The sequence below is a fragment of the Schistocerca nitens genome, chromosome 6 (genome assembly GCF_023898315.1).
Source record: "Schistocerca nitens isolate TAMUIC-IGC-003100 chromosome 6, iqSchNite1.1, whole genome shotgun sequence".
Lineage (NCBI taxonomy): Eukaryota > Metazoa > Arthropoda > Insecta > Orthoptera > Acrididae > Schistocerca > Schistocerca nitens.
The window spans coordinates 712,811,353-712,836,652 of record NC_064619.1 but is presented as its reverse complement, the minus strand read 5'-3'; the positions used below and the strand labels follow the sequence as shown (position 1 = coordinate 712,836,652).

At 44.1% G+C, this 25,300-nt stretch overlaps 1 protein-coding gene across 1 annotated transcript in view; it reads left to right on the top strand.

The window, feature by feature from the left end:
- LOC126263586 (probable cytochrome P450 6d5) overlaps positions 1 to 22,921 on the top strand; it is a 158,429-nt gene extending 135,508 nt beyond the window's left edge. Inside the window, exons 6-8 of the mRNA XM_049960679.1 lie at positions 3,420 to 3,653; positions 16,726 to 16,983; positions 21,458 to 22,921. Coding sequence (XP_049816636.1) covers positions 3,420 to 3,653; positions 16,726 to 16,983; positions 21,458 to 21,714 — 749 coding nt within the window. The 3' untranslated portion in view covers positions 21,715 to 22,921. The remainder of the gene's footprint in view (positions 1 to 3,419; positions 3,654 to 16,725; positions 16,984 to 21,457) is intronic.
- Positions 22,922 to 25,300: the final 2,379 nt, after the last annotated feature.

Below are 25,300 nucleotides of genomic sequence, written 5' to 3'. Positions count from 1 at the left end.
ATGATCTAAGGTAGGGGTTTCAACCTCTTAGCTTACCTGTGTCACGTTGGAAGAAGACGAGCAATTTTGGGCCGCGGATAATATAATTGGAAGTTATTATTTATGATTCTTTACTTTAAAAGATATTTTATATATGAGATTCGACTTTGAATCTGAGAAACTAATATAACAGTGGCAGGTTCGATCGAAGTGGTTGCCGTTCTCAGGGTGTTCTTGAGGTGTTCATCTGAGATTTTGGTTCTTTTTACAAAAACAACTGTCCACAGACTTAGCGTGCTTCCAAAAAAAGATGGCTGTGTAGCACGGGTTATTTGATTCTCGGCTCGTATGATCTGCAAAAATCCAGTGAAGATACATGATCAGGTTTTCCTTTTAGGTTCCACCTGAAAATATTCTGGCAACGTACCGATCAGAGACAGCGTCGAAGATGTCGAGGCCAGGTAAAACAGTACAACCACGTTATGGAGGACTTCCTCTACTGTGGGTAGACTGTGGGGGGAATGAGCGTGATGGCCGCTGCGTGGCGACGAAGTGTGAGGAAAGCAGCTTCCGCCGTCACGTGCTGCACTAGCACGTTTCGATTCGTACCGATCGTCACCTATTTGCAGAAATTGCTCACGAAAGTAAAACTATTTCGTGAAAGCTCACTATAGAGCCGTTCACATTCAAATGCGGTTCTTATTTGTAGTAGTGGATACGATATCAGATTAAAAACGCGTTACAACAGAATTACGATACTCTCAAATACCAAACATTGGCAGTAATTGCAACCCACACGAAGTTTTCTTGATTCTACCAATTTGTAGTGATGAGTACTACGGTCAAAAAGGTTCTGTATCACAGCTGTACATACATAAGACAGTATTTCTTCCTATTTCCATAAATTAATGTCATTATAATCTCAAAAACTCTAGTTTCGCAGTTGCAACGGAAGTAGCCCTAAGATAACAGATTAGCACGTCTGGCGGATTGGCCGGTTATAGGAACGAGAGTCTGGGGGTTGAAGTACGGCATGGGCGGTAGTGTTAACAACAGGATGGAACAAGGAACATAATGTGGTATCAGCACAATGGGTGTCCGGTACATTTTTCGCTGATGGCTAGAAATGACTTGCAGAGACAATTCCCAAATCGTTGGATTGGACGCGGAGGAGATGTGTCGTGGTCGGCTTGTTCGGCAGACTTGACGCCTCTGGATTTTTTCTTGTGGGGATTCGTAAGAGACACTGTTTAAAGACGTTACAACTACACCTGAAGATATGCGGGAGAGAACTGTTAGAGCATGTGCTTCGATAAGTACCAAAGTTATAAGGAATACCACTTCACCCATGATAAGAAGATTGTAGCACTGCATTGATACCAATGGTGATCACTTCGAACACCTTCTGTAAATGGACGTTCATGCCACCTGGGTGACCTTTGTTGACCTTCAAAGACCTTACTGTTACACATCATTAGATTTGTCTCGATAGTCGCTATCAGAAAATAAGTACCAAACTATAGCATCCCATAAAAAAAAGTTTACCTTCGTATCTCTGTAGCGATCCCACCTAGCAACAAAAAACCAACGTTTTATTGTGGCCCCCGTTGTTCCATGCAACTTTTGTCCCACAAACTTTACAGCTCCTATCATACTTTCGGAGTTATTCTTGGTGGCAATAGTTGGTGACTCACCCTGTGTAATTGCTAACAAACAGCAACAAGCTCATAAGCCTTTTGTTAACAAGTGTTGATAAACAAATTAAAGGAAAATAAACCGAAAAAGAGATAAAATACTTTTAAAACTGTAATTCTTAATTTACTGATAATTATACTTTTGCAAAGCGTGCTGCTGTGGCAGATCGGGAAGCTCTGCTAATATTTGGCGCCCACAATTCGAATAGGAGGGGGAGCACAAGTCGCCGGTGTAGGTACACTACTGGCCATTAAAACTGCTGCACCACGAAGATGACGTGCTACAGATGCGAAATTTAACCGACAGGAAGAAGATGCTGTGATATGCAAATGATTAGCTTTTCAGAGCATTCTCACAAGGTTGGCGCCGGTGGCGACACCTACAACGTGCTGACATGAGGAAAGTTTCCAACCGTTTTCTCATACACATACAGCAGTTGACCGGTGTTGCCTGGTGAAACGTTGTTGTGATGCCTCGTGTAAGGAGGAGAAATGCGTACCATCACGTTTCCGACTTTGATAAAGGTCGGATTGTAGCCTATCGCGATTGCGGTTTATCGTATCGCGACATTGCTGCTTACGTTGGTCGAGATCCAATGACTGTTAGCAGAATATGGAATCGGTGGGTTCAGGAGGGTAATACGGAACGCCGTGTTGGATCTCACCGGCCTCGTATCACTAGCAGTCGAGATGACAGGCATCTTATCCGCATGACTGTAATGATTACAGCATCCGTGTCTGGCGACATCGCGGTGAACGCACATTGGAAGCGTGTATTCGTCATCGCGATAGTGGCGTATCACCCGGCGTGATGGTATGGGGTGCCATTGGTTACACGTCTCGGTCACCTCTTGTTCGCATTGACGGCACTTTGAACAGTGGACGTTACATTTCAGATGTGTTACGACCCTTGGCTCTACCCTTCATTCGATCCCTGCGAAACCCTACATTTCAGCAGGATAATGCACGACAGCGTGTTGCAGGTCCTGTACGGGCCTTTCTGTATACAGAAAATGTTCGACTGCTGCCCTGGCCAGCACATTCTCCAGATCTCTCACCAATTGAAAACGTCTGGTCAATGGTGGCCGAGCAACTGGCTCGTCACAGTACGCCAGTCACTACTCTTGATGAACTGTGGCATCGTGTTGAAGCTGCATGGGCAGCTGTACCCGTACACACTATCCAAGCTCTCTTTGACTCAATGCCCAGGCGTATTAAGGCCGTTATTACGGCCAGAGTTGGTTGTTCTGGGTAGTGATTTCTCAGGATCTATGGACCCAAACTGAGTGAAAATGTAATCACATGTCACTTCTAGTATGAATGAATACCCGTTTATGATCTGCATTTCTTCTTGGAGTAGCAATTTTAATGGCCAGTAGTGTAGTACAGTCTTTCGAGCACACAAAGTAAGATGGCTTGGGGAATACTGAATTAAATGACTGAATCCACTGATCAAGACTCTAAATTCGCCTGCTTAACTTCGGCACAGATTAAAACAATTACCATTTGATTTTAATTTAGTTTCAACTCTCGGAGGGGGCGATCGCCCCCCCCCCCTCCCCTGGCCACCTTTTATACGGCCTTGGATGGATCGATGACAGAGCAGCATCAAAAATTTAATTTATAGTATGTTTATATAAGCGGGCCTTGTGTTGTATACCTCTGTCATTAGGTAACTACCGACCACGCGACAATACATCGGTTGTTTGGTGCGACGTGGCAGGTGTTTTTTTTTTTCCCACACAGAGGGCCTGATGAGCGGCGTGGAGACGAGCGTGCACGCGATGCTGATGTTCTCGGGCGCCATGGAGGCGACGGCGTCGGCGCTGGCCTACTGCCTGCTGGAGGTGGCGCTCAACCCGGAGGTGCAGCGCCGCCTAAGGGCCGAGCTGAGGGCCGCCGGGGCCCTGCAGGGCGCGGGCCGCCGCCTGCCCTTCGACGCGCTCGCCGGCCTGCCCTACCTGCACTGCGTCGTGCACGGTGAGCGCCGGGGTCTTCTACCACAGTCCATGGCTGTTGCGCTTCTCAGCTTGCCCAGTCATACACTGTAAAAACAAAAAAAGAGCCAAATCATTAGTGATTTCATGCTTTCATATTGAGTGGGGGGAGGGGGGTACTTTGTACCGCCAGGGTAGCCGAGAGCGCTAACGCGCTGCTTCCTGGACTCGGGTAGGCGCGCCGGCCCCGGATCGAATCCGCCTGGCGGATTATCGACGAGGGCCGATGTGCCGGCCAGCCTGGATGTGGTTTTTAGGCGGTTTTCCACATCCCGCTAGGTGAATACCGGGCTGGTTCCCATGTTCCTCCTCAGTTACACGGCTCGGATACTTACTGAACACATTCGCACTATTCTGTGGATTACACTCGACGCAGACAGTTGGGGTACACTAATTCTGTGCCGGGAGGTACGGGGTGGCGGCAGGAAGGGCATCCGGCCACCCCTTAAACATTAACCTGCCCAATCCGATTAACGATGGCCGACCCTGCGTAACTGCAGGGCAAGGCTCTGGCTCTGAGCACTATGGGACTTAACATCTGTGGTCATCAGTCGCCTAGAACTTAGAACTACTTAAACCTAACTAACCTAAGGACATCACACAACACCCAGTCATCACGAGGCAGAGAAAATCCCCGACCCCGCCGGGAATCGAACCCGGGAACCCGGGCGCGGGAAGCGAGAACGCTACCTCACGACCACGAGCTGCGGACGCAGGGCAAGGCTCAAGCGATAGAATAGAATAGAGGGGGGCACTTTGTGCCCACCTTTTGAAATTATTGTACTCTAGTCTGTTATTTCGTACTCCAAAATTTTGAAAAAAAAAAGTGTTTACGGTCTTAAATGAATTCTTCTACCGGATTCCACAAATATTTTAAGTTTTTCAGTGAAGCGTAAGCAAAAAATTTAAGTCTGTATTGTACAAGTCACTCCTCCAATCCACATCATATTCAGTATTTTCAGGTTCAGGACCTTACTTACACATCAGTACTTCATTAGAAAGTATGTTCTGAATAAAAGTAAATAAGAATTAACGAAATTTTGTTTTTTCAGAATGAACGCAAACTGACCCCCTTGGTAGTACACGTTATTGAAAGTTGCGTAGTGTGTGATAGAAGATATTTTCATGTTCGGGACACCATTACACATCTGTGCAACCTTAAAAAGTATGTTGTTATGAAAATTAATGAATTTCGTATTTTTCCATTTTTTTTAGTATCGACAAAAAGTCTTCCACCCCCTCCCCCCCCCTCCCCCATCACATTCCTTGGTTATGCGCGTTATGGAAAAAGCGTTGCTGTTGCTGAGGTTAATGCAATTTGTAGAGTTTTGCGTTAGTACATTCGAGCTCGAGAGTTCGATTCCGTATCTAAAGAGCTAAACTCCGCCCGAACAGGCCACGAAGGCCCAGCGGTACCGACCGGCCGCCCTGTCATCCTCAGCCCACAGGCATCACTGGATGCGGATTTGGAGGGGCTTGTGGTCAGCACACCGCTCTCCCGGCCGTATGTCAGTTTCCGAGACCGGAGCGGCTACTTCCTCAGTCAAGTGGCTCCTCAGTTTGCCTCACAAGGGCTGAGTGCAGCCCCCTTGCCAATACCGCTCGGTACACCAGACGGTCACCCATCCAGGTGCTAGCCCGGTCCGACAGCGCTTAATTTCGGTGATCTGACGAGAACCAGTGTTACCACTGCGACATGGCCGTTGGCCGGTTCAGTACCTAGGTGTAACTTTTTCTTTAATTTTCTAATTTCGGGCATTTTAATCGTTATACAGATGTCACTGCTGGTGCATACAGCGGCTCCAACAACAACAACAAGCCACTTATGACTTCATAAAAACTGTTACATGGTCTTATAAACTACCGAACACTGAGCAAATTCTCAGCTGCCAAGATCGTTAAAATCATTTATTTATATAGATGACCTATTTCGACAGTTCTCTGTTGCCATCTTTGGATATGTTTTTGTCATTACATAATCTCGCCCATGATGTAAATAAAATCTCATGCATGATGTAAACATAGATCCGAAGATGGCAACAGAGAGTTGCCGAAACCTGTCATCTATGTGAATAAATGATTTTAGCAAACTTGGCACTTGAGAATTTATTCAGTGTTCATAATTCTACAGATCACCCCCACAGTGACGATGTGAGAAGTGAATTACGTGAGAGTATCTTCAATGTGCGTAACTCCCACCACTGGTGTAAAGTCAATGAGCACGTCACTCGAGACCCGGCGTATCAGGTCTGCTTTAACATCAACATACGGGCTGTAATACTGGAGACAGTGTCCTGGGTGTCTTCATCTTGCTAGACCGGCTGACTGAACGAACGTATCAGTGCGTTTGTCTCAAATAATTTCCGACTCCTGTTCGACGGAGGTTGTGGTTCCAACATGATGGGGCACCTGCACACTTGGGAAGAAATGTGCGACGTCATTTAAGGAGAGTCTTTCCTGGAAAAATCCATGGGTTTCTTAAAGGAGGCACGATTGAAGCAATGCATTTGTTCTGCACTGCCAAAGAATTTGGATGAACTGGCAGCGCACTTACTTGTTGCCCTTCTAGCTGTGGAACTGTGGATTTAGTTAAGCTGCGAAGGGTTCAGAGGTTCAGAGAAGCATGATCGAGCATGTCTCTAAGTGTTTGCGTAAGTAAGGAAGTCGTTTTTAGCATCTGCTATGTATGTGTTTTTTCTTTTTCTTTTTTTTTAAGATATGATGTCAGTGAAAAAATATTTAAAACACACACCTGGTCGCTCTTATTGAGTGCAGTATTATATTTAACACCTTGACATTGATAAATTTTTCTGTTATTTCTGTATTATGACATCTAATTTTATGTAACTGATTTTTACTACTCATGAACACATTGTAAGACAAAAAAAAGACCGATCACGAACCACGAAGGAACTGTCCGAATGGGACGGAAATCGGTAGAGGTGATGTATAGACAAAAAAATGATTACAGTTTCAGAATAGCTGGATGATTTATTTAAGAGAAACAGCTTCACAGATGGAACAAGTCAATAAAGCCATTATGCAAGCAGATATGCTGCTTGGAAATGACTGATGGAGTTGTTGGATGTCCTCCTGAGGGAGATCATGCCAAATCCTATCCAACTGCTGCGACCTTGGCGACTTTCCTAATAGAGTGTTCGGCCTGGAATCGTATTGACTGGAGTAGAAGTGTGTTCGGTGAAGAGTCCCATTTCCAAATGAGCCCCGATGACCAACGAAGACGTGTCTAGAGAGGCCCCGGACAGAGATGGGATACCAGCATGACTGTCACCCGCCATACGCCTGACAACCACGAGTGATGGCCTGAAGTACCATTTCTTTTCATAGCAGGACCCTTAGAGAACAGCGGTTCGTCGAAGATATTCTACGACCTGTTCTGTTGTCCTGCATGGCAAGCTGTCTCGGGCTTACATTGCAGCAAGATATTGTCCGCCCGTATGGGGCGAGAGTTTCTTTTAATTGCCTTTGTGCTTGCCAGATCGTGCCTTGGCCCGAAACGTCGCCAGATGTGACTCCAAACAACAACGTTTGGGGCGTTATGGGCAGGGACCTCCAACCGTCTCGGGATTTTGACGATCCAGCGCGGCAGTTGGGCATAATTTGGCACGATATCCCTGAGGAGGACTTCCAACAACTCTGTCAATCAACTCCAAGCCGAATAACCCTTTGCATAAGGTCCAGAAGTGCGCCAACGCGCTACTGACTTGCTCAATCTGTGATGTTGTTTCTCTAGAATAAATGACCGATTTGTTCTGAAACTGTAATCATTCGTACGTCACATCTATCTATTTCCGTCCCATCCAGATAATTTATTCGTGGTGAGTTGTTCTTTTCATCTTAGAGTTTATTTCTAGCGTGTCTGACAATTAATTATTACATTTAACGTCAGAAAACTGTTGTTGTAGGATATGTATTGCTCAAGACACAGTCTATACTACAGTGGTTGTGGGAAGGTCAAAATTAGAATACAAAAATAGCACCTTGACCCCGAATCGGACTCACGAACTCAAGTATTCCAACGCAAAACTCTACACACTGAACTAACTGAGCGAAACAGGTACTGGGCGCTAACTGTAAATATTTTCCGTACACGTGATTACAGCGTACCAAGTTGGTTTTGTTCCACGTCCGTTTTCTATCAACGATATCCACAATGCCAAAGTTTGTTACAGCCATTCTTGTACTGTTCGTATGCAAGGATCGCACTGTGGAATTTGAGTGTGCGAATTTAGATGTACGCTGCGTATGGAAAGGTTACACACCTGTTATTTGTTTGAAGGGAGTCGTGTCGTGCATCGCGTAAAAAGGAGCGAAGTCTGTCACGACGTGTTGGAACTCCATAGTGACAACATCCTCACCCATCGAGACCGTCCATGTTGGTCAGGACGCCACGACTGTCATGTGTAAATAATATCATTGTTTCGGAACGCTCTACACAATGTCATGCAGGACCTCAATGGATTCGAGCCATTAGTCCCAGAGATGACACGTTTACTCGACCGTTCGGGACTTACCACCACTTTCATGATTAGTGTAGACTGTCACCGCTGTGTACGACTGTTGTATGGGCGCATCTTGATGCAGGAGCAGAGGAAGGTGCGACGATGGTGGTCCGTCCAAGGGCAACACTGGACACAGGAACTGCACTACGTTGTCCTGGTTCCACGTGCAGAGCGTAGAGTCTTGAAAGAAAATGAACATTGCCAGATTTCACTCGTCGTCGTCATTCGGGCGTAGCACCTACCTTGATGCTATAGGGTTCCGTTCGGTATATACAACATGCTAACCTCTGACTCATGTAGCCGGTAGTGAGGATAACATCCATTACATTTCTGACATGATGTTATCTTCCAACAAGGTGATGAGAGACCACATGCTGTCGGTGCTGTCCTGACCTGCCTCAATACGGAGAATGTTCGACTGTTGTCCTGGCAAGCACGTTCTCCTATCACCTACTGAAGACACCTGGTCATGGGTTGCTTGGTTGATTTGGGGGAGTGGACCAAACAAGGAGATCATCGGTTCCATCGGATTAGGGAAGGATGGGGAAAAGTCTGCCGTGCCCTTTCAAAGGAACCATCCCAGCGATGTAGGGAAATCACGGAAAACCGAAATCGGGATGGCCGGACGCGAGTTTGAACCGTCGTCCTCATGAATGCGAGTCGTGGGTTTCTGGAGAACTGTCACACCGCTATTTTCCAGCCAGTACGTGTACTAAATTTCGGACCTCGTGTACCCGAAATCACCTACAAATTTAGTAAGAAACTGGTACACCTGCCTAATATCGTGCAGGGCGTCCGCGATCACGCAGAAGTGCCGCAACTCGACGTGGCATGCGCTCGACTAATGTCTGAAGTAGTGCTGGAGGGAACTGACACAGGAATCCTGTAGGGCTGTCCAAATATCCGTAAGAGTACGAGGGTCTGGAGATCTCTTCTGAACAGCATGTTCCAACGCATTCCAGACATCCTCAATAATGTTCATGTCTGGGAAGTTTGGTGGCCAGCGGAAGCGTTTAAAGTCAGAAGAGTGTTCCTGGAGCTACTTTGTAGCAATTCCGAACGTGTGAGGTGTCGCATTGTGCTGCTGGAATTGCCCAAATCCGTTGGAATGCGCAATGGACATGCATGGATGCAGGTGATCAGACAGGTTGTTTACTTACGTGTCATCTGTCAGAGTCCTATCTAGACGTATTAGGGATCCCATATTACTCCAACTGCCCACTCCCCACACCATTACGGAGCCTCCACCGGACTTAACAGTCCCCTGCTGACATCAGGATCCATGGATTCACGAGGTTGTCTCCATACCCGTGAACGCCCATCCGCTCGATACAATTTGAAACGAGATCAGTCCGACCAGGCAACATGTTTCCACTTATCAACAGTCCAATGCTGGCGAGGCGTAAAGCTTTGTGTCGTGCCGTCATCAAGGGTACACGAGCGGGTCTTCGGCTCCGAAAGCCCATATCGATAATGTTTTGTTGAAGGGTTCGCACGCTGACACTTGTTGATGGCCCAGCATTGAAATCTGCAGCAATTTGCGGAATGGTTGCACTTCTCTCCCGTTCAACGATTCTCTTCAGTCGTCGTTGGGCCCTTCTTGCAGGATCTTTTTCCTGCCGCAGCACTGTCGGAGATTTGTTGTTTTTCCACATTCCTGATATTCACGGGACACTCGTGAAATGGTCGTACGGGAAAATCCTCACTTCTTCGTTACCTCAGAGATGCTGTGTCCCAACGCTTGTGTGCCGACTGTAACACCACGTTCACATTCACTTAAATCTTGATAAGTTGACATTGTAGCAACAACAATCGATCTAAAAACTGCGCCAGACACTTGGTGTGTTATATAGGCGCTGCCGTTTCTTTACATATCTCTGTATTTGAATACGCATGCCTATACCAGTTTCCTTTGACGCTTCAGTGCATAAGCCGAATAAGAATTTTTGTTTCCTTCCTGGTGTTGCAATGTTAATGAAATGATTGTATAGCATTGGTGGTCGGGAGTCCCCATCTGAGGAAGTTCGACTGCCAAGTTGCAAGTCTTTTCACTTGATGATGATGAAATGATGGTGACGGCAACACAACGCCCAGTCCCCGAGTGAAGAAAATCTCCGACCCGGCCGGGAATCGAACCCGGGCCCGCTCCTTGGCAGTCCGACGCGCTGACCACTCAGCCAAGGGAGCGGACTCAAAGTTAATGATCAACATTGGACTACGTCATGGCAATAGTCGCTACATACGCATCGTCAACCCGCGACGCAGTAAAACACTTTACTTGATCGAAGTAAGAATTACAAGTTGTAGCTAAATATGTACAAAATTAGCCAGAAAATTCGAGAAGGTGTAATAAATCAAAGTAAGCTGAATATGAGACCGAAATCCTCTATTCGACTTCCTAATAATCACTGTTGGCAAGCTTTATGTGGTATCGTCCAGGGTCAGCTGCACCACACCAAAGTCGGCAACGCGGATCGATAGTGCAGGCACCAGCGAGTTCTCGCTCCAATCCAGAAGACCCCGCCTCCCTCTCGTCATAGCAACGCTCTCATTCTGAGGTCAATATAGTGCCGAGCATGAAGGGCTCTGCCCAGTTCGAGACCTCGGCTGCAGCAGTCGACACCACAGTGTAGAACGGTGGCAATAGTTAATGTTTCGGACGAAATGTACTTTCGTAAATGCTGTAGTTTGTCCTGCAAGAGAACACTATGTTAATCTGTGCAGCAAGTGATACTTTAATAGTTAATAACAGCTGTAAATTATCCAGCAGTCCTGTGGCAAAGAACTGTATGAAAGTTAAGTAAATCTTTTATTCATTTAGTTAATAAAGGGTACTTTTATTTGATGTGTTCTAGTTTTATGAGCCTTCTCCCACAGCAATACTGGCAGAAGTAAAGCTGTGAGGACGGAGCGTGAGTCGTGCTTGGGTAGCTCAGATGGTAGAGCACTTGCCCGTGGAAGGCAAAGGTCCCGAGTTCGAGTCTCGGTCGGGCACACAGTTTTAATCTGCCAGGGAGTTTGATATCAGCGCACACTCCACTGCAGAGTGAGTATCTCATTCCGGAAACATCCCCCAGGCTGTGGCTATGTCATGTCTTCACAATATCCTTTCTTCCAGAAGTGTTAGTTCTGCAAGGTTCGCAAGAGAGCTTCTGTGAAGTTTGGAAGGTAGGAGACGAGATACTGGCAAAAGTAAAGCTGTGAGGACGGAGCGTGAGGCGTGCTTGGGTAGCTCAGATGGTAGAGCACTTGCCCGCGATAGGCAAAGGTACCGAGTTCGAGTCTCGGTCCGACACACAGTTTTAATCTGCCAGGAAGTTTCAGTACCAATATATTCTTGTCGGCGTTGAGATTCTTAATGACTTGTACTTCTTCTTTCTTCAGGTTGCAAGCTGGTGGTTTATCTCGGCATAGTATCCTGGCTGTTTCAGTGCGTATTTCCTCTGCCCTTTCACAAGGAATGGTCCGAATGGCCGCTTCGGTGTTGGCAATGATGTCCTCCATGGGTATAGTTCTCGGGATGATGGCGAAATTCCCTCCTTTTTGAAAAACAGACACTCCCTCTTCGGTCAATTGTCGTTGACCACTGTGTGTGACATGTCGGGAAGCGCCTTGTCGGTCTGCTTCCGGCATCTTTCAAACTTTTTCTTCTGTCGCTCGGTGCAGCGCTCGAGTTCGTTCTGCATGCTCCTATGAGTGATGCTGTCACTCACAGTAGCATGAATTTCTCTATTTTCATATTCTGTTCTTACACAATAATCTTTTATTGTAGTGAAAAAAAAAACACCAAAGGATTAGCATGTTCTAATTCAAAACTAGGATAATGGAATGTAGTCGAATTAATTCAGGTGATGCTGAGGGAATTAGATTAGGAAATGAGACACCTAAAGTAGTTAAGGAGTTTTGCTATTTGGGGAGCAAAACAACTGATGATGGTCGAAGTAGAGAGGATATCAAATGTAGACAGCCAATGGCAAGGTAAGCGTTTCTGAAGAAGAGAGATTTGTTAACATCGAGTATAGACTTAAGTGTCAGGAAGTCGTTTCTGAAAGTATTTGTATGGAGTGTAGCCATGTATGGAAGTGAAACATGGACGATAAATAGTTTAGACAAGAAGAGAATAGAAGCTTTCGAAATGTGGTGCTACAGAAGAATGCTGAAGATTAGATGGGTAGATCACATAACTAATGAGGAGGTACTGAATAGGATTGGGGTGAAGAGAAGTTTGTGGCACAACTTGACTAGAAGAAGGGATCGGTTGGTAGGACATATTCTGAGGCATCAAGGGATCACCAATTTAGTACTGGAGGGCAGCGTGGATGGTGAAAATCGTAGAGAAAGACCAAGAGATGAATACACTAAATAGATTCAGAAGGATGTAGATTGCAGCAGGTACTGGGAGATGAAGAAGCTTGCACAGGATAGAGTAGCATGGAGGGCTGCATCAAACCAGTCTCAGGACTGAAGACCACAATAACAACAATTCAACAGCAGTTTCATGCATTACATTATCAGTATTGCATGGGTGACTTCATTGTTCATTCAGTCTCTAGAGGACAGTTGTGTCGATGTCGTAAAAAGATAATTGCGCATGACATGATGAACGACCATACATAGAAGTCCTTTGACCTGATCTGTGATAAAAGATGTCATATACTTTAAAGTAATAGATTCCACTTAAAACTGAGAATGAAGATTTGGCCTCAGAACTGACGATAGCAAATGGTGCATTGTAGCTACTAATATTACTGAAATAATTCTTCGATTTCTCTTGAATTCTTCGATCATTTTAAGTGCATTGAAAAATAAATTTTATATTAATGCCGACAAACTAACTTTTCCCTTGTGGCAATACAATGTGAATGCCATTGTATCTCGTACAGTAACCTCTGATGCTAAATATTTTGCATCACAGAATCAGCACTGCCAATTCATCAAACTGCGATTGTAACACTCAACAATATGTGAAATTACCTTCAATCTTCATTAAATGTATTTTCACGAACCGTTGTTACTTTCGTGTGTCATTTCTCCCATAGCACCTGATCGGTATGAAGGGCAAGAGTTTTTAGCAACTCAATTTTCGATTTTCACGTGCTGGAGATTTTAAGGCGAGACAGAGAAGGTATAATCAGAGTTACGAATATGAAAGCATCTACTTTCTTCTACCTTTCTTAATGGCTATGTGCGTACGTGATTTGTTTTTCTTTGTGTACATCTATGGCAAAGTACCTTTGAAATTACGTAAATTTCATTGGCCTCCTTCTATAAAAAATCGGAACTTCAATTTTCTTGTTCACGTATCTCAGTTTCGTGTTAACGTGTTAACAATATGACAACAATCTATTAGCCATCATATTCGCAAATGAAATTGCAATCCCTTACAGCAGCACAGAAATCAGCTACCCATTCTGAATATGTCTGACCAGGTTTCTTTTTTGTGCTGAGGAACTTGCATGTGGCCCCCAGTACATGCCTTTTTGCTTTGAAATGGACCGATAGTTTATAACTAGCTAGGAATATTTTTTGTTACTGATGTCCTGTTCAAATATATGTGATTTCCAAAGGTACCAAACTGCTGAGGTTATCAGTCCGTAGGCTTACACACTACTTAAACTAACTGAAAGTAACTTATGCTAAGAACAACACACACACACACACACACCAATGCCCGAACCTCCGTCGGGAGGGGCCGCGCAATCCGATACATGGCGCCTCTAACCGCGCGGCCACTCCGAGCGGCATCCTTTTGCCCGAAGAGCTTCGTCAGCGTGTCGAACGTGACAGTGCCGATCCATGACATAAAATGCGCGCGTTTCTGCTCGTTATCTGTTAGAAAGGTTGCCTCGAAATGTTGATCTAGGCGTATAGGTATCCGTCCCATCGTTTCTTTGTTATTTCGAACATGTCAAACGCTGGTTTTTTGATCCAGTGACGTAACACTGTGTTCTGCCGTCAGTTTAATAAATTGCTTTACTCTTCTGATGTATCCTGATGTTGTTCCATTAACTGACGCTGTTGGAGCGTCAACACCTCGATCTAAGCTAGATCACTAGATGCAGTTGTGAAACACTTTCTAATGGCAGTCAGGACGGTATGTTGCGATACTATTATTGCGGATCTGAATTTTATCTTCGTTTATGCCTTATGACAACATTTTTATCGTAACTCCATAACATTATATAAAGTGAGTGTAAATATTCTTTGTAAGTCAGTGATTTTTGTCTCTTCTACTTTATACCTATATTTTTAACATGTATATATTGTTAACCGTTTAGGTGTCAGTTATTGATACTTCTGAACACGAAGTTTTTAAAGACATCGAACCAAAGTCAAGGGATTCCAATAAATATTTTTACTATTCTAACTCCTTTGGCTGTTTCTTACTTTTCTTCACGAAAATATGGCTTATCTAAAAGATTCTTTGAATTGTTGTCGTCAGGTAGTGTGTTACTTGGTTAGCGGCCACGTAATTATAATTCTTGAAATTACCAGCGTATTAATACAGACGTTTGTTAACACAAAAAGACACAGCAGAATTTCTATACAGTAACAGTGGGACCTTCGCGAATGTACCAAATTAACAGCAACTCGACACAAAACTAAAACTCATGGCACATCTACATATGCCTAGAAAATTTACTAAAATGTGGGAAAGTTCAAAAATAGTAAACATTATATAACAAAATTAAAGAAAAGAAAAACAAGAACAAGCTTAAAATTGTAGAGCTGCCTCAAGTCATATGTAACTTTTTCTTTACTTTGCATGTTTCACTCGACGAACACGAGCATCTTCAGAACTGTGGAAATAGATTGTGTTACACCACCATGCAAGAAGATAAAAATTAACAGCTTCGACTTACAATATGGCAGATAACATTAGGTGGTATTCACAACCCGTTATGAATCTTAGAAACGTGTTCATGCCCCTTAAAAGTGGCAACTCTTTACCATCTTTACGACATTAGCAGAACCAACATGAATGGTCTTCCCGTTTACCATCTGGTTTAAATACGAAAGTTTCAAATTATTACCTTCATGGATGTAAGCAAATAGGTATACATACCAAATATGTGATTTATATATATATATATATATATATATATATATATATATATATATATATATATATATATATATGTGTGTGTGTGTGTGTGTGTGTGTGTGTGTGTGTGTGTATGTTTGTGTGTGTGCTGTAAACACCCTAGTCTCTGTATAGTTTGATATAATAATAGTTGAAGATGTAAGAGCACTCATGCCACTACATATGAATGGTATGTTTAATCTACATTAATATAGCTCATTTTAATGCTATTATTAAGCTATTATATACATGACATGTGTATTAACTCCTGGAAAAGTAGCAATTATGATTTCAATTTCTAATTTTACTATGTACCTTCAAAATTATTTTAATGTTCAGGTATGTCTTTTAGATTTGTATGTGTGAACGACGAAAAAAGCAGTGGATATTTGCCATAGTTTAGTGATATAAGTTTAGTGATGTGAGTGTTTTTTTGTGTTAGATAGCTGCACATAAGACTTCCTGAGGTAGTTTCAACGAAAGTGGATACTGACAAGACCTTGAGTCACTCAGCAAGAAATCATATGTCTTGCTGTTTAATCTTAGAATGCACCTGACGAGGCAATTTAGATTAACTGTACACAACCAACGTACTCCATTTTATGTACACCGGCAGTGCTATACACAGCCCGATATTTGTAACGAGTGGCCCTCGGCCATGTAATGTAAGTTATCATGTTGTAAGTTGAATTTGTTAATTTATCTTATCATATGCTGGTGTAAGACATTGTATTTCCACAGTCCTGAAAATGCTCACATTGGTTAAGAGAAAATAAAGCATATATGACGGCAGTATCAGATCCCGAAAGAACAGTTACCGTTGATGACCATGTAGCTTTGCTAGAAATGAAATGCGTCTGCCATATAAGCAGGAGATCCCGGCTTCGAGTCCCGCTCGGGGTACACATTTTCAACATGTCCCCAATGAAGTATATCAACGTCTGTTTGCAGCTAGGGTGTCCATTGAATTACCATTTCATGTAACATAAAAAAAAAACTCACATGCAAATTGTGGTGGCTCTGCAATTTTATCTACGATAGTGATAGAAGCTGAAGAAATAAATTACAATTTGTGCTATGGCCGGGACTTGAACCCAGGTCTCCTCGCTTACTAGGCAGGTGTGCTAGCCATTACACCAGCACAGTAGTGTGAATGAATAAAAAAATATAAAAAAAATCCATTTCTGTCATTATTGTAGATAAAGTTGGGACTCAAATGTCTCGAGGAAAATGTAATTATATCTAAAATTTTAATTTCTAATTGTTGCCGTTCCCCTGCAGGTAAAATATATTAACACAGGTTTCTCGCAGCTGTAGCGTTACAACATAACACGACTTTGGTTAAGCGCAAAGCTGCTCTGTCATTTGACAGTCTCACATTTTCCGGATTCCTCGCAGCAGTGCCGCGCGGCGTGATTTTCTAGCGGGCAGTGTGGTGTGTGCCGCAGAGACGCTGCGCAAGCACCCGCCGCTGGCGATGCTGAACCGCGAGGTGGGGCAGGAGGCGGCCGAGGCGTCGGCGCAGCTGGGCTGCCGCCTGGAGCCGGGCACCGCCGTCGTGGTGCCCCTGGCGGCGCTGCACCGCGACCCGCGCCTCTTCCCGCAGCCGCACCTCTTCCTGCCCGAGCGGTTCACCCCCGAGGAGGCGCAGCGCAGGCACCCCTGCGCCTACCTGCCCTTCGGCGGAGGGCCGCGGACCTGCATCGGTAAGTCTGTCCGCCGCACCCTCCCCCTTCCGAGGTGACTTTTCCCAAAAAAAGTTGGCCGAGTGGGAGTAGCGCTCTCGCACCGAGGGTTCTGCAGTTCATCCATTCTGGGAATCGAGAAGGCCGCGCGGGATTACCCGAACGGTCTCAGGCGCTGCAGTCCTGGACTGTGCGGCTGGTCCCGGTGGAGGTTCGAGTCCTCCCTCGGGCATGGGTGTGTGTGTTTGTCCTTAGGATAATTTAGGTTAAGTGGTGTGTAAGCTTAGGGACTGATGACCTTAGCAGTTAATTCCCGTAAGATTTCACACACATTTGAACATTTTTTGGAATCGAGAATCTAGACCATATTTGTCTGTTATCGACAGTGACACTGGCCGCGTATTGTTCCCATGAATTCCAAGATTTTCAAGTATCTGATAATTTCAATAATGTAAATGTGACATAAAGCCACACAGGAGACAGGTGACCATTACATAGTGATCAGCAGTTCTCCATTCAGGCTGACTGACTTGCAATAGTTATCTGATGAGGGATAAATTTCGAAAGTCGTCATATGAGCAATAAAGTCGTCCCTTGGCTGATGTTTGTTTTTTACCTTTGCAATCCAGTCAGTCTGAATACAGGGCTACTGACTGTTTTACTTTCAAACTTGATGTCAGAAAACAAATGACAAAAGAATTACCTTTTTCAGGATGTTGCTGTTGTTGTGGTTTTCAGTCCTGAGACTGGTTTGATGCAGCTCTCCATGCTACTCTATCCTGTGCAAGCTTCTTCATCTTCCAGTACCTACTGCAATTTACATCCTTCTGAATCTGCTTAGCGTATTCATCTCTTGGTCTCCCTCTACGATTTTTACCCTCCACGCTGCCCTCCAGTACTAAATTGGTGATCCCTTGATGCCTCAGAACATGTCCTACCAACCGATCCCTTCTTCCAGTCACGTTGTGCCACAAACTTCTCTTCACCCCAATCCTATTCAATACCTCCTCATCAGTTATGTGATCCACCCATCTAATCTTCAGCATTCTTCTATAGCACCACATTTCGAAAGCTTCTATTCTCTTCTTGTCTAAACTATTTATCGTCCACGTTTCACTTCCATACATGGCTACACTCCATACAAATACTTTCAGAAACGACTTACTGACACTTAAATTTATACTCGATGTTAACAAATCTCTCTTCTTCAGAAACGCTTTCCTTGCCATTGGCAGTCTACATTTTATGTCCTCTCTACTTCGACCATCATCACTATTTTGCTCCCCAAATAGCAAAACTCCTTTACTGCTTTAAGTGTCTCATTTCCTAATATAATTCCCTCAGCATCACCCAACTTAATTCGACTACATTCCATTACCCTCGTTTTGCTTTTGTTGATCTTCATCTTATATCCTCCTTTCAAGACACTATCCATTTTCAGGATATTTAATTACGTATTAACAGTTTACTTGTGCCGAGAAACCTTGGGTCTTGTCAAATTTCATATTCTAGGTAATCTGTAAGTAACCTATAGATTTTGATGAGTGACTTTGCGAGTGTCAAAATATGTGAACTAAATGGCCATTTACTTTGATTGTGTTCACTAAGAACATTCAATATTTTTTCCACCGCCAAGGAACCATAGACCATAGTATGTGACATAAATTTCAGCTTGACATGTATAGTAATTCCTGAGAAGAAAGGCGTCTTAACAGACGGAAGAACAGAGGGTCAGATAAGAAATAGAAAAAATAATGTGCTATTCGGATTTTTTCCTTTGCTCTTACAGTGAACCCTTGCTTCTGCCACATTTTATAATTCAAGTCAGTCAGGACATTGCCTTTTATACTCTGAAGCGGCAAAGATACTGGTATTGACATGCGTATTCAAATACAGAGATATATCAACTGGTAGAATACGGCGCTGCGGTTGGCAACGCCTATATAAGACAACAGGTGTCCTGTGCAGTTGTTAGATCGGCTACAATGCCAGGTTATCAAGGTTTAAGTGAGTTTGAACGTCGTGTTATAGTCGGCACACGAGCGATGGGACACAGCATACGTGGAGCATTTCAGGAATGTACCGTGAATATCAGGAATCTGCTAAAACATTAAATCTCCAACATCGCTGCGGCCGGAAAGATATCCTCGAAGAATGGGACCAACAACGACTGAAGAGAATCTTTCAACGTGACAGAAATGCAACCCTTCCGCAAATTGCTCCAGATTTCAGTGCTGGGACATCAACAAGTGTCAGCGTGCGAAGCATTCAACGGAACATCATCGATATGTGCTTTCGGAGCCGAAGGCCTACTCGTGTGCTCTTGATGACTGCACGACACGAAACATTACGCCTCGTCCGCGCCCATCAACACCGACAATGGAGTGTTAATGACTGGAAACATATTTCCTGGTCGGACGGATCTAGTTTCAAATTGTATCGAACGGATGGACGTGTACGGGTATGGGCACAACCTCGTGAATCCATGGACCCTGCATGTTAGCAGGGGACTGTTCAAGGTGGTGGATGCTCTGTAATGGTGTGGGACGTGTGCAGTTGGAGTGATATGGGACCAATGATACGTGTAGATACGGTTCTGACAGGTGACATGTACGTGAGCACCTTGTCTGATCACTTGCATCCATTCATGTCCATTGTACATTCCAACGGGCTTGGGCAATCCCAGCAGGACAATGAGACACCCTACACGTCCAGAATTGCAACAGAGTAGCTCCATGATCACTTTTGTGAGTTTGAACACCAGACTCCCCAGAAATGAACATTATTGAGGATATCTGGGATGCCTTGCAACTTGCTATTCAGAAGAGATCTATCTCCACCGCGTCGTACTCTTACGGATTTATGGACAGCCCTGCAGGGTCCATGGTGTCAGTTGACTCTAGCACTACTTCAGACATTATCGATTCCATACCACGTAGTGGTTGAGGCACTTCTGTGTGCTCACGGGGGCCTTCACGATATTACACAGGTGTACCAGTTTCTTTGGCTCTTCAGTGTATATACACTATTGGCCATTAAAATTGCTACACCACGAAGATGACGTGCTACAGACACGAAATTTAACCGACAGGAAAAAGATGCTGTAATATGCAAATGATTTGCTTTTCAGAGCATTCACACAAGGTTGGCGCCGGTGGCGACACCTACAACGTGTTGACATGAGAAACGTTTCCAACCGATTTCTCATACACAAATAGCAGTTGACCAGCGTTGCCTGGTGAAACGTTGTTGTGATAGGTCGTGTAAGGAGGAGAAATGCGTACCATCACGTTTTCGACTTTGATAAAGGTCGGATTGTAGCCTGTCACGATTGCGGTTTATCGTATTGCGACATTGCTACTCGCTTTGGTCGAGATCCAATGACTGTTAGCAGAATAGGGAATCGGTGGGTTCAGGTGGGTAATACGGAACGCCGTGATGGATCCCAATGGCATCGTATCACTAACAGTCGAGATGACAGGCATCTTATCCGCATGGCTGTAACGGATCGTGCAGCCACTTCTCGATCTCTGAGTCAACAGATGGGAACGTTTGCAAGACAACAACCATCTGCGCGAACAGTTCGACGATGTTTGCAGCAGCATGGACTATCAGCTCGGAGACCATGTCCGCGGTTACCCTCGACGCTGCAGGAGCACTTGCGATGGTGTACTCAACGCCGAAGCTGGGTGCAGGAATGGCAAAACGTCATTTTTTCGAATGAATCCAGGTTCTGATTACAGCATCATTATGGTCGCATCCGTTTTCGGCGACATCGCGGTGAACTCACATTGGAAGTGTGTATTGGTCATCGCCATACTGGCGTCTCACCCGGCATAATGGTATAGGGTGCCATTGGTTACACATCTTGGTCACCTCTTGTTCGCATTGACGAGACTTTGCACAGTGGACATTACATTTCAGATGTGTTAGGACCCGTGCCTCTACCGTTCAGTCGATCCCTGCTAAACCCTACATTTCAGCAGGATAATTCACGACCGCATGTTGCAGGTCCTGTACAAGCCTTTCTGGATACAGAAAATGTTCGACTGCACCCCTGGCCAGCACATTCTCCAGATCTCTCACCAATTGAAAACGTCTGGTCGATGGTGGCCGAGCAACTGGCTCGTCACAATACGCCAATCACTAATCTTGATGAACTGTGATATCGTGTTGAAGCTGCATGGGCAGCTGTACCTGTACACGCCATCCAAGGTCTGTTTGACTCAATGCCCAGGCGTATCGTGGCCGTTATTACGGCCAGAGGTGGTTGTTCTGGGTACTGATTTCTCAGGATCTATGCATCCAGATTGCGTGAAAATGTAATGGCATGTCAGTTCTAGTATAATATATTTGTCCAATGATTACCCGTTTATCATCTGCATTTCTTCTTGGTGTAGCAATTTTAATGGCCAGTAGTGTGTTTCAATGAAGCTGCTACCTCGTTGTCCTAACGAGATTGCAGACGTTGGATGACAGTGCTGCTTGTTGGCAGGTAAACGCCTGGGCCTGCTGCTTATGAAGGCGGCGGTGTCGGAGGTGGTGCTGCGCTGCCACCTACAGCCCTGTCCCTGGACAGCGGCGCAGCCCGCCGCCGAGCCCTGGGCGCCCGTGCTGGTGCCGCAGGGAGGCATCTGGCTCCGCTTCTCGTCCCTCCGAGATGGCTGCTGCGACGACCACGACGCGGTTGCTGGCGCCACCTCGCGACCTGCGAGCAGTCCAGACGAGGCTGCAGGCACCAGCTTAACGTAGCCTCCCGATGGAGCTAACGGAGGTTTCTGGTCGGCGCTGTAGAGCCAGCCGACTCGCAGGTCGTCAGAGTGTGGAACTATTAGCCGCCTCACTGACTGTTGTGTATTACACGTTGGGTCCTCGACGGTCAGCTCTTCATAACGAGTACTGACGGTATTCAGTTCTTTCGAAATATGGCAGTAATAACACTGAATCTGCTTTGTTGATGAGCAGGATATCGCCTACAAAGCAACCAGTTCCTCTCCAGCAAGATTTGCTTACCACCGTTGCGAACTCGCAGTCTTACGGGTGTACACATCATTCCAGTCTCGACAGCCCTAGTGATTGGATGAAAGCACTGGGACGTTTCTACAAACTGACTATTAACCGTCTTAGATTTTCCATTTCTTACTTCAAGCGCATATGGTAGCTTATGCTCCCAGAGTTTTTTGTTAAACTGGCCATGAGTCTACTAATCTTATTTCAAACTATACCGCCCTAAGCGATGTAACATCATAGTCACTGATTTGGATTTTTACGCTTGTGCAAATGCTTGATTCATAAATTTATGCTGTTGGCTTTTAATGGTAACGCTGGTTAAGATATATTGTTAGAAATAACTGCTTTTTTCGAAAAATGTCCACTGTAGACAAGAACTGAACACGGAACTATCGTATTCGCCGATATCATTACCCCACATGATGTTTCTGAAACCTTCCTCCAACAGATATTTCTGTTAAACAAATTAACCCGTTGCAAGATCTCTTTACGCACGTTCAGTGCTCTTCCGTGTTTCAGATAGTCTTGGCCTGAGCCAACAGGTTACTAAAGTCTGAATATTTATTTTCCAAAATAGAATATTTTGTGGATTACAGAAATGTTGCAAAGAAGAAAAAGATGGTTCTCGCTCTGAGCCACCATTTATTTATCAATCGTAGGCTATTTATAATTTGACAGAAAGCTAAACACCTATCTTCGACTGGGCTCAAAATATTCTTACAGGAGTCTCCACAACTACAGAATGAATTCTAGTTGCCTGGAAAATACTATCCAGATGCGATATGCCAGTTTAAGTGTGAATAGCTCAAGAAGAACACAATGACGATAGCAAACAATGAGTTGGATGATTACATCTGATATTAAGGATAAGTGTACTTCGACTGAGTTTCGTTTTAATGACACATGTTATCATTAATATGGTTTTATTGAAAAGTGAAATGCAGGATGTAAAGCAATATTTAAAATATGTTAATAAATATTTTCATCGCAATGGAGAACGATGGTAAGAATTGTTATTCTCATAACGTAGCTCTACCAGAAAATAGTCTATCAGAAATATGTTTAGCCTATACAGGGTTGAGGTATCCTGCAACAGACTTCCTGTAACTATGTTCAGAAAACTTTGCGAACTATATCAGTACTTGTTATTAGGTTCATATCTTGTCTTGTTAAATGTACCCATCAGTATGTTCATAACAGAGCCATCAGTCAGCTTCAAAGTGTGCTGTGCATTTTGTTTACTGGCGCAACTGTAAACGGAGACTTTTTTAAGACTTTCGCCTCTTGGCAGCCCTGTTACAGAAGTTTATTACATTTTCGTACTTCATTTTGAAATGATGCTGCAGTCTTTTTCTGAAACAATAAGAACTACTCCGGATAAATAAGGCTTTTCAAACATGAAAAATTGGTCGAAAGTACCATGTACCTAGGGACAAACATTCTATTCATCTTTAGATGTCTTGCAGACCAGAAAAATCTTGTCAGTACCGTATTTAAAACTCTATGTGTTACATTATTACTCTACTACACACTAATAACCAATAAGCAAAATCGTATTAAGGAGAAGTATTATCAAAAACCAGTTACAAGTTAAAGACATTTTGATATACAAGCTATTGGCAACTAACACATATTTCCATTTTCAAGACAAGGATAATTGTTAAACAAACGCAATTCATTTGCAAAGCTGATGTGTTCCACTGCAGAAGATTTTCTTCCACTGCACGGTACAAGATGACACACAACTGTCCAATGTTAGTTGGGTGGTCCCGACTGTGCGGGGACCCAGAATTTTACCTGCTCTTGAAATGTGAACGTGCAGTCTCTTTTCTAAATAAGACATCTGCGCGGTGGTCAATTTTTAAATCAAATCAGCTGCATGTGGAGGAAAACAAAATTAAGCTGGCACTATAGCATTTTCCTTAAAATTTTGAGAGACTTGGGACCTTATATGACGGCTAATTTAGATCATACATAGGTATGGTTCAACATGCTTGATGAAATGCCCATAGTAGGGCACTCGTCAAGGTATTTAAAAAGATAAAGAAACTATTTTCATTCCTTATGATAATAATGAGAAATAATTTTTTAGATAAAATTCAAACGTGTATCAGCTCCATTTCTTTACTTTAAAAAACAATTCCTGAATATAGGGAGTCACGTGACGAACGGGTAGTATTTCTGGCATATGACAAGAACGATGATTCGAAGCGTCAACAAAATGATATATCTGTGGACATGCTCTCTGAAAATTAAAGCTGAAAGCCCTGTGAAATGCCTCACAAGAATTTGTTGTTCTTTCAGACCTTGTGCAGAATGTCTCACAATGTTTTGACGATTTCAAATTTGAATAACGCGCAAAAAAAAAAAAAAAAGATACAGCAACGGTGGTGCCGTCTGTTAGTAGTGCGGAGTGTCAAGTTCCATCCCACATACAGGTCAGTAATCACGTCACACTGGTCGAAGCAACTTGGTACGTTCGCGATGGAATGCTGTTCTCGCTATGGCAAATCTGGCACACGCATACAACGTGCCATTCGTAACCATTTCAAGATTCAGCCACGATATCCAATTCCTGATTGGGTAACAATGTTGAATTCGGTAAGAAACGTCCGTGCAACTGCCAGTGCATCGAATCGAAAGTCAACCCCCTCGGAAAATCGTCCGAACTTCCAGAACATCGAACGTGTGCGCCCCAGTTTACAGACAAGCCCTCGTTGTTATTAGTCACGAAAATTTGGTTCGAACAAGACGGCGCGACATGCGACACACCCAACTAGAGCTTGTAAGTTCTCCGTAAAGCGTCTGGTAAACCCACAATATTCAAAGGCGATTGTGTCGAATGGGCACCTGTCTCGATTGCCATACTTCTCCTCTGAGGTTATTTGAAGGCGAGAGGCCGAGAAGCCTCCAAAAGTTTAAAGATCGAATTCACGATGAAATTTCAAGAATTCCTCCAGCAGTTACGAAAGATGTCTTCAAAAACTGGATGAATGCTTCGAGTACTGTGTAGCTGCGAATGATCATCATTTATGGAATGCAGTATTTCACGAGCAAACTTGAATAAACGTTGCACATTGTGCAATATGTTCGGCTTTGCTTCGCGATTAGTTTGTGTGTTGGTCAAATTTGAAATCGTCAAAGCATTGTGAAACACCCTGCAGTATTCGAAGCCCAATTTTCGGGTAGAATCATACACCCTGAGTGTATGAGGTTCGTTGTCAAATATTCAGCAAAACATGAACCTGACTTCATTAGTAAACAGAACGTGGGTTGAACTGCTACTAACAGGTCAATGCAAACATTACCAAGGAGCAAAAAAAAAAAA